Below are 10,045 nucleotides of genomic sequence, written 5' to 3' on the forward strand. Positions count from 1 at the left end.
GCAGCAGCAGCAGCAGTAACAGCAGCAGTAACAGCAGCATCATCATCATCATCATCATCATCAGTCATTATGATGAAGAACTGGTGTCTCAGATCAGGAGCTTTAATAACAAGACACTGCACAAAAGAACAGCTGTGGCTCCACTGTAGGAGCAGTGATGCTGATGCTGCTGCTGATGCTGCTGCTGCTGCTGCTGTGTTTACACACACACACAGACACACACACAGACATGTGTGTGACCATCAGTGAAATGTTCCCCTTAGTTTGAGAACCCCTCAGTTTACTGGCAATACTTTATACAGTCAGCTGTAAATATAAATATATATTTACATATGTGTGTATGTATATACATATATATATTTATATATGTATCTATGTGTGTATATATGTATATGTGTGTATGTATATACATATATAAGTATAGAGAGAGAGAGGGAGAGAGAGTATCTGATGTCGTAACAGTATTTTTTTGTTCAAGATTTAGTTTGAGGTCAGGATTAGAATTAGTCAGATTAGATTTAGGCTAAGGATTAAGATTAGCCATATCTTTGTCATAGTTAAGGTTGGATTGAGCTGGGAGGGATTGTATTGTGTGTGTGTGTGTGTGTGTGTGCTGCAGATTCAGTGATGCTAAAAATAATGACATTCTGTCAAATCACTCACTGGAGAATAAAAACTTTAGTCTGTCTTTTTTTTTTCTTCTTCCCGCCGGAGATTATTTCCCTTCCTTCCTTCCTTCCTTCGTTCTTCTTCTCTCACATTTTCAAATCTTCATTGTGTCTTATCTTTTTCTTGGCTGCTCCTTTATCTCTTAAACTTCTTTTCTCTCTCTCTCTCTCATCAAATAAACCAGCGTGTCACCGTTCTCGTGGTCGGAGACTTCTCCCTGATTTGCATGTCTGTATTTGGAGGACATGAATATTTCATAGCCAGGATTTCCTTCCCTTTTTCATCGGAGGACGTTCTGAAGTATAAATAGGAAAAGGTTTATTTAATCTCCCTTCTCGCTGCCTCTGCCAATTCTTTTCAGTCATCATCGCTGTCAATTTTTACCCATTTTTAAAACAATGTTAATAAAGTGTGTTGTTGTAGATGCAGGGAGTCAAAGTGTCTCAATATGATGGTCCTTCTTTGCTGGTAGAATTCTTCTGCTAAACTTCTGTAATAACTTCTGTAATAACAGAACAATAATGGAAGTAAAACAAATACATAAATAATTAAAATTGTTGTTAGTAATTGGGCTAAGAAATACCTTTGCTGGTAGAATTCTTCTGCTAAACTCTATTGTCAACTTCTGTAATAACAGAACAATAATGGAAGTAAAACAAATACATAAATAATTAAAATTGTTGTTAGTAATTGGGCTAAGAAATATACAGTCTCGTCGCTAACTTCATGTGCACTGACGTCACTCAACGTATCGATGCCTGGTCATCAATACCGCCTCAGTTTTGATAAAGTTATTTTCAGAGATTTGTTCAGGAACTTATTGGTATAGTATTTTACTGTGATCAGAAGTTGGCGTACCAGAAAAGTACTTTTTTTTTCTGAATTTTAACCACAGAAATGGACATATTTAATTGTCAAGTATTAATAAAAGGAAATGAATGTGTTTTAAATTCCAGCCATAATTCAAATAAAGAAAAATGAAAAATAACTTGTTACCATTTTTATTGGTGTAAATATAGCCACACAGTCCAATCATAGTCTGATTAAACTGGTAGTTAATCTGTATTCATGATGGAAGTGACGGTGTGACGTCTTGAGCTGAGCAGACGCTAGATAATATAAATGTATCATTGCAATAATGCAACTTTCAGAGTTATTCTTATTCATAATTTTTTTTTTATTTAATTGTGTTTAATGTCCCACCAATGAAGTGTTTGATAACTGTTGAAGAATCAGCCACAGTGTGATTTGCGTGGGTTTGTGCGGTGAGGCAGCAGCTGCACACAGATGTCGGAGCAGGTTGTCTGACAGGACCGCAGCCAGGAGACGTACGGACCGCTGCCGTTCTCCTCACCTCCTCATCTGCTCCATTTGTCATATAATGATGCTCTAAATGAGCTCATTAAAATTTTTCGGGGTGAAGCTGAGACGGGTTGGAAAATTGAATTTTAATGGGTGAAAGAAAACTTTGCCAGCAAACTTTCTCTCGTTAATGCCTTGGACACGTTGGAAAGATGTGACGCCCAGGCTCCGGTTTGGGATTTGGAAACTAATCATTTAGTCATTTTCTTTGACTGGTGTAAATGAGCAGCGGGAGAATTTCATATTTGCCTCCCGTAGGCTCCTTTTTTTAAAATAATCAGTAAATATCATTTAGTTCACACACAGAATATTAAGCAGTACGATTGTGGCTAACATAATGTCCTGAACCGAGGGAGTAGTGACGTTTTGTCTGTTTTTTTATTTTGGTAATTTTCTGGATCATGATTCAGATTTACCTCGGATCGTTATGATGGGATTTTCCATTTAAAAATCCAGTCAAACTGGCTGAACCTTCTGTGAGATTCTGATCTGGTCATATTTCTCGTATTAATTGTCAACAAATCGACACCGACGCAACTTTCAAGCAGGGCGACCTATGACCTTTAAACCCTTCAACTAATCCTTGTCAAGGACCCTACTTTCTGAACTATACATTGCATTATTTATTCATCCTTTGGCTGGTGTTTGTTTTATTTATTTTGTGTCGTCTTTTTAGCCAATCACTGGCTGCGGTTGTGCGGAGCAGCTATCAGCACCAGTGGACGTGACGACTGAAAACTGTTTGAAAACTGCAGGGATTTCCCGTTCTGTTTCCCAGGAAACGGGGATTTATTCCCCCACAATATCACATTTGTGTGCGTCTCCGTTGTATATTGTTCTCCTAAAGTTAATTTAGAGAACACAAATGGAGAAGGAGACGCCCGAGGACCTGATTTAGTGTCGTTGTTTCCACACAGTTGTTAACATGTCAGTTCACGTCGACGGCTGTTTTTTTTTAAACTTCTCCACAGTCACAGTCGTCCGCGGGAGAGACGCAGCGCCACCTGTGTTTCTGCCATTTATTGTCTTCTTATATATTGACATCCATGCAGTTACAGCCCCCAACATATGACACACATATATCTTGAATGTATCCTGTTATTATATATTTGGAGTTTGCCTAAAAAATGAAAATTCCACAACATGTTTTATCTCACTTTGCCTGAAGAATTAAACAAAAATCGAATTCTCTGGCGATGTGAAAATTAACATCAGTAAGGAGTGTTTTTATCCATTTGCTGCAGTCGTTTTAAATCCTCGTAGCCTTTTTTTTTAAACATTTCAGACACTGCAGCTCATACAGTTCTGGTCTGAGCAAGTGGACTCGGTTATTTTCAGCTGCGAGACTTTTTTCCCTCAAGGCTTCTCTCGACAGTCAGACGGGGACTTGTTCTGTCTTTTGGCGTTAGGGAAGAAATAAAAATAACACTTCACGACCAATTAGGCAGGAAAAGCTTAGCCTCTGATTTTTATGGCAGTCTCTGTGTCATCTTACGTTTTCAGATTTCCTCCAGACACCGCGCTCTCCCAGGGACGGGACTGCAGGGACAGAATCACTCACACTTTTTTTTTTTTTTTTCACTGCTGAGAGTAACAGTTAAACGATGAAGCCAAGAACACGAGGGCAGCGCAGAGCTAGTAGCTAGTGCTACAGAAGACAGGAGATTGAAAATGAAAATCTGTAAGAAAACAAATCCATTATCATTAGGGATATCGATATCGTCCAAACACTTAATTTTCGATTTCGATATCAACCGATACTGATAAAAGTCTGTTAATATTTATTTATTTATCTGTACAAACCACTGTATGAGTTGCTGGAACCAACATTCTGCATCCAATCCCCCGATTATTAGAATAGATTAATTAAATGAGCAGCAATGCTGCCATCTAGTGACCTTCACTTTCATATACAGCCGTTTTTCCCCAAAATTATTTTTAGGCCACACATATTTGGCGAAACCCAGGCATTGCGTTATCGGGTTTTCATTATCGGAGGCTCTCTCTTAGTCTCCTCTCGATCACATCCTTTTTCATCAGTTTTTTTTTTTTGGTTTTCCTCTCCTCTCACTTCTCTTCATCTTCACTTCCTGTGAACCTCCACCTGTGTCCGTCTGCGTGTCGTGCCCCTCGTGGCCCCCCCTGCAGTGACTCTGGTTCACGTTAGGTCCGGATGTCGGTGGAGGAAAATAGTGCAGCTTAGAATTCTCCTCGACTCACGCCTCATTGCCAGTCTGAACTAAAATTAATATTCTGTAACATTTCCGCCCTGAAATCCACCCACCATTTTTATCCTGATGACTTCTGTGTCATGATGCATCATTTCAGAAGTCTCTAAGTCTGAGTTTTCCTTCCTCTCCCACAAAGATGTTGTCATGATTTTGTCTTTGATTTTCATGGCCTCTCTTTACCAAGAACTAGAACCCTCACCCCCGCTCTCCCCCATTCTACTTTTTTTTTTTTAGGTGTAGGTGATAATCTGACAGTGCTTAATCTGTGGCATCGTTAATAAACCTCCTGACCTTTGTTTGAGGGACGCCGATGAAAGTTTAATGATCTCCGCGGCGAGGCGTCACAGCGGCAGAGGGAAGATAAAAACAAGCCGAACACAGCAGCTAATGAAAACATGGGAACGCAGACAGAATTAAACAACAAAGTCCATTTAACCAACAGATGAGTTCCTAACTCACTGACAGATAATGGAATAATTCCCAACCTCTGGGCCGTGGCCCACTGGTGTGCCGTGAGAGATCATTAGGTGGGCCGTGGAAAATTATTTTCTTTGTTTGTCAATGCGTGATATGCAGAACAATTCAATACCCTTCCACCAGGTGAAAAGATCTTTGTGAGTGTCTTTCTTCAATTCCTGCCAGTATATCAGCGTTCTTTTCAACTAAACAGGCTTAGATTTGAGTCCATTATGAGGTCATTTAAACTCAAAGATTATTATATTTTATTACATCAACTTGTGTGCTGTGGAATTTTCCTAAAGACAAATATGTGCCACAGCACAAAAACAGTTGGGAGACACTGGTTTTCCGAGGCTTTGGGTGAGGATCAGGGTTAAACCAATCATCTCACCCTCTTTTCTTCATCCTTCTCCCCCAGGTGGCGTCTGCATCGCACAGTCTCTTAAGATTCCTCGAGAACCGAGGCCCGGTGAGTTCGACAAGATCGTTCTCCGCCTGGTTGAGACACCCAACGCCAGAGCTGTGATCATGTTTGCCAACGAGGATGACATCAGGTAAAAAGTCATTCAGTGATCAGTGCCTAGAGTGCCCCCTAGTGGCTGTCAGTGTAAACATAAAGACATGTGAAATTATATATTTTAATATATAAGTCGCACCTGAGTATAAGTCGCAAACCCAGCCCAAAGACGAAAGAAGCGCAACTTATAGTCTGGAAAATATGATAATAATGATTAATTGTGAACATAATTAATACATTTTCTGCGCTCATCGAGTCTGGTCTGATGCACCAGGATGTCTCACCTTATTGATGTGCTAAAGTGAAACGAACACTTTTTTCCTGAAGTGTAAGTTCTTCCAGGTTCCAGGTTGTTTAAACCCTGATAAAAAATAAATAAAATAAAGATGGCCGCTCTCTTTCCTTTGCTGTCAGGCGAGTCCTAGATGCGGCAAAACGCAACAACCTAACAGGCCACTTCCTCTGGGTGGGGTCGGACAGCTGGGGCTCAAAGATCTCTCCGGTGGTCCAACAGGAGCACGTGGCTGAAGGCGCCGTCACCATCCTCCCCAAGAGAACCTCCGTGGACGGTGAGGAAGCGGAGCTCAATCCTTATCTGGACTAAACCAGACTCCGTATTCTTTATAATGTGCGTTTGTTCTGTTTGCAGCTTTCGACCGTTACTTCAAGAGCCGCTCTTTGTCCAACAACCGCAGAAACGTCTGGTTTGCTGAATTCTGGGAGGAGAACTTTGGCTGTAAGCTGGGGATGCACGGGAAACGACCAGGGAGCCCCAAGAAGTGCACAGGTACGAGACATTTGTTGTTCTAGCTCCTCTGTTTCAGACGGAAGGTCGATTGGTCTTTGTTCTTTCTGTGACAACTCTCTGAAGGAGAGAGAAAACAAGGATTTTGCAAATCTTCACCTTCAGACTCGGTCTTTCCTTCTCGCGTTCCTTCTTGTGTATATTCTCCAAGTTTTTACTCCTTTCCTGGAATACCTGAGCCTCACTGAACAGATGAACATTTATAGAAATTAGGAATGTCCGATATTCATTTTTTGCCGATATCTGATAGGCCAATATTGTCCAAATTCTTAATTTTCGATTCAGATATCAACCAATACCGATATATGCAACTGCGATTTCAGCAAATTTAGCAAAACCCAGGCAATGTGTTACCGGATTTCCATTATCAGAGGAAAAACCAATTACGATTCTTACTGATATTACATAATTATGCTAATATTGAGCCGATAATATCGGTAAATATATATGCAAATGTATATGCAGAGTTTAGTCCATGTTTAGCAGCTCACAGTTCTACTTCCTGTTCCGTCTTCTGAACTATAACTGCTTCACAAACTCATTTATCTTCTCTACTTCAGTCGTCCACGCCCACTTCATCATTATTTTGTAATTTAATTTTTTTCCTATAGCAAAAATAGATTGTCGTCCACGCCCTCTTCATTATTTTGTAATATAATTTTTTTCCTATAGCAAAAATAGATTAAAAATAGGTGCAGATGTTGTGGTCAGAGGCTACAGAATCAGCTCCCATGACCGTGGCTAATACTTTATCCAAACATGCGTGCACACTTCTACACACTTCTACACACACACACACACCAAACAACACACTAACTTTTCCACCGTTGCCAATTTCTTCGCTCTCAAGTCGCAGTCAAAGCCCCACGGCTACAGAGTCGTGATTAGGTTAGAATCTCGCTTCCTGTCTCGCCTCTTCTGCAGAGACTCGTGGTCAGGACGCTAGAGCTGCAGAAACGAAGCTCTGCTCTGCCGGGGCGTCGCATTTAGACTGCATGTCGGGAAACCCGCCGAGACCCTTTGAATTAGAGGAGAAGTTCTGGCTTTAAAAATGAACACAAAGGCATTAAAACCCTGGCATTTACAGATTCAAGGTTGTTCAAAGACCGGCCTGCGGGACAAAGAGTTCTTTCTTCACATTTGAAGATGTTGCCGTTTGTACGAATTTTTCTCTCAGGAAATACGATTTTTCTTTTTTCTTCGTGATGAATATATTTTGTAATAGAGCTCAGGGTTGCATGAATCTAAAGGAGGTCCTTTGAGGTGTTTTATTAAAAATACAGAATCGGACCGGCACTTGAAGAACACCTCAGACCCACACCTCAACAAATGGACTGATAACTGTGGACACTAAAGCTATGAACACACACAGTCGGCCTATTCCTTTGTTCATACAACAATTATAAGCACATTTTCGAGGCTGTGAATTCATTGTTAAAACTACCACTCCTTTATTCCCTGCACCTTCCTCCACAAGAGTCCAGAAACGTTTGGTCCTCTTGAAGCGGTCTGGGGTTCATTTCCTTGGATAGTCCACTTTGTTCAGGCTGCCTAGGCAACGAACTTTGTTGAACACCAAACAAGTGCACTGTGGTCGAGGTAAATGCAAACGGACCATTTAGTGAACCAAAGAGAGGAAGTGGCGTCAAGTGCAGCCAATTAAAGGTTAAAAAAAAAAAAAAAAAACAGGTAACAGCAACCGGTTGTTGCTGGTGCTGTGGATCGGTTTCTGTTTTCAGTCCTGGTCACCGATTCTTTTCCACCTCAAAAGGAGCAGCTGCTGTCCAGGCGGTTTGGTCCACTTTCAAAAGTGAACTGAACCAAATGATGGTTTGAAATGTCTTTGTAGTCCCTGCCCATTCCCTCAGACTCTCCTGGTGTTTCAACGCTGGTTCAACTGTAATTTACATTTGACCAGTACCATCTAAAAAGTACTGCATTATCACAGTATGTCCAAGCACTGCTGGTATGGTACCATGGACGCTCGCATCACTGGTTCACATCACTGTTGAGCTACAGAATGCAGGCCGTGCTTTAATGAGTGGCAGAGATCAAAGGCCTGGGATTTATTATTATTTCACAGATGTCAGTTGTACCCGGGGGGGGGTGCTGAGGTCATCAAAGGTCAGCTGGAGGAGAGCCAGAGAAAATGACTCAGGAGTCTAAACGAATGATTCACAACAATCGAACCAGTGCATTAATGAGTGTGAACACTGTGAGAATTGATTTTCTTCAATGGTTTATAGTGACAGGAAGTTACATTCCTGAGGAATGACTGACGACAGGAAGCACATGTTCTTCACCCAGTTGATCTGTCATCTGCCTGTGCTGACCGCTCACTCCTTTTAGCAGCATGTAATCCTGCCTGACTCGGGCGGACTTTCCATGTGGAACATGGGGTCCAAAGCCTTTACAAACATGTCTGACACGGGATAGGATTAGAGGGAGGAGGAGCTGAGTGGGTTTGGACCAGCGTCAACTTCCTGCCAAGTCAGACAGAAGAGAAACAGCAGAGAAACAGCAGAGAAACAGCAGAGAAACAGCAGAGAAACAGCAGAGAAACAGCAGAACAACGGTGTCAGCTCAGAATAGGTACCGTGTCCCTGCTGTTGCTGCTGCTGCTGCTGCTGCTGCTGCTGCTGTTGCTGCTGATGTCAGGCCTCAATTCTCAACTCTCACCTCCCTGGTTCTAAGGTACCAGATTGAGGGATAGTGTTGAAACAGAATCATCACACGAAGTGACAAGTGTGTGTGTGTGTCTAGTCCTGGTAAAGCTATACTTGAGGGGACGTTTTATGTGAAAATACAGTTGCTCTGGGGACACCTTGTCCTTGCGGGGACACCTTGTCCTTGCGGGGACATCTTGCCTGTCCCGACTGAATCTGTTTGAAGTTGTGATTCGGAGAGAAGTCAGAAAAAAGTTTGGGTGAGGATGAAGTGTAGTAGACGTATGTATGTGTAATTCAGCCAGTGGTTCCCAAAGTGGGGGGCGAGTCCCTGTGGGGGATGTGAAGTACTGAAGCAGTCGCTGTTTCAGTGTCAATCTGCACTTTTTAATAGTCAGAAATAATAGTTCCAGTTCCAGGGACTTGTTTTTTCCCATAAAACTGTAATGTTTCTTTGATGTTCAATTTAAATGTAGGTCATTGCATTGATTAAAGTCCAAACATTTACAGTTTCTTGTGCAAAAAACCCTTGAAATCTTCCCGTAGCTCAGTCTCTGTCTCCTCTTTTTTATTAACCACTCAATAGTTCTCAGCACCTGGGGCTGAAAACCTATAACCTGAACCAGAGACACAGCAGCAGCCTGAGAAGCTGATTAAGATTAGAACCCACAACCCCCTGCCTCCCACAGAACACCTGCACATTCATTGTAATTAATAGGGATAATTAAGTAGCGGTGAGAAACGGTGGCCCGAGGTCTGAGCATGATGTTCCATCAGCCATCGCTGGAGTGAACGACGGGGCAGCACGGTGGCCCCCACAGCTGCCTGCCAGAGCCGGAGCCGGAGCCGCTGCTTTTTAAAAGCATTTCAGAGCAGTAATTACACCTCCTCCTCTACACCCCAGTAACCACCACCTTCATCACCTCCTCCTTCCTGAAGCCTTTGGAAAGGAGCAATTAGAAACTCACTTGGTTTTTAGAGAATCCAGGAAGAGAACAAATGGAAAAAAAATTATCCAAGGAGTTAAAGATGATTAATCACAGGTTAGCTGTAGATGAATCATGATTATTTGGTGCTGCAGTCCAGGGATAATCAACTGGCGGTCTGCAGGGCTAAATCCAGCCCGCTGAAACGTCCAGTCTGGTCCATGACTGGATTCAAACACAAACATCAAATAATAATGTTGGAGAAAATGTGATTTTTATTCAATTTTATTTCAGTGTCCGGCACCAAGGTGTCTCCAACAAATATAGTTGGTGATCGCTGCTGTAGTTTAGCACTGTTAATCAAACTGTGCTTCCTGGTCTCCTAAAGTCACAGGCTGAGGGTTGACCCC

General features: G+C 42.0%; 1 protein-coding gene across 4 annotated transcripts in view; it reads left to right on the forward strand.

The window, feature by feature from the left end:
• The window catches only part of LOC103379866 (metabotropic glutamate receptor 8-like), a 47,293-nt gene that overhangs the window by 14,065 nt on the left and 23,183 nt on the right, over positions 1-10,045 (forward strand). For all 4 annotated transcript variants that reach the window (XM_008311565.3, XM_017033158.2, XM_008311566.3 and 1 more), the window contains exons 4-6: positions 5,140-5,275; positions 5,653-5,807; positions 5,888-6,025. In XM_008311565.3, the coding sequence (XP_008309787.1) occupies positions 5,140-5,275; positions 5,653-5,807; positions 5,888-6,025 (429 nt within the window). The remainder of the gene's footprint in view (positions 1-5,139; positions 5,276-5,652; positions 5,808-5,887; positions 6,026-10,045) is intronic.

The sequence above is a fragment of the Cynoglossus semilaevis genome, chromosome 6, assembly GCF_000523025.1.
Source record: "Cynoglossus semilaevis isolate Cse_v1.0 chromosome 6, Cse_v1.0, whole genome shotgun sequence".
NCBI lineage: Eukaryota > Metazoa > Chordata > Actinopteri > Pleuronectiformes > Cynoglossidae > Cynoglossus > Cynoglossus semilaevis.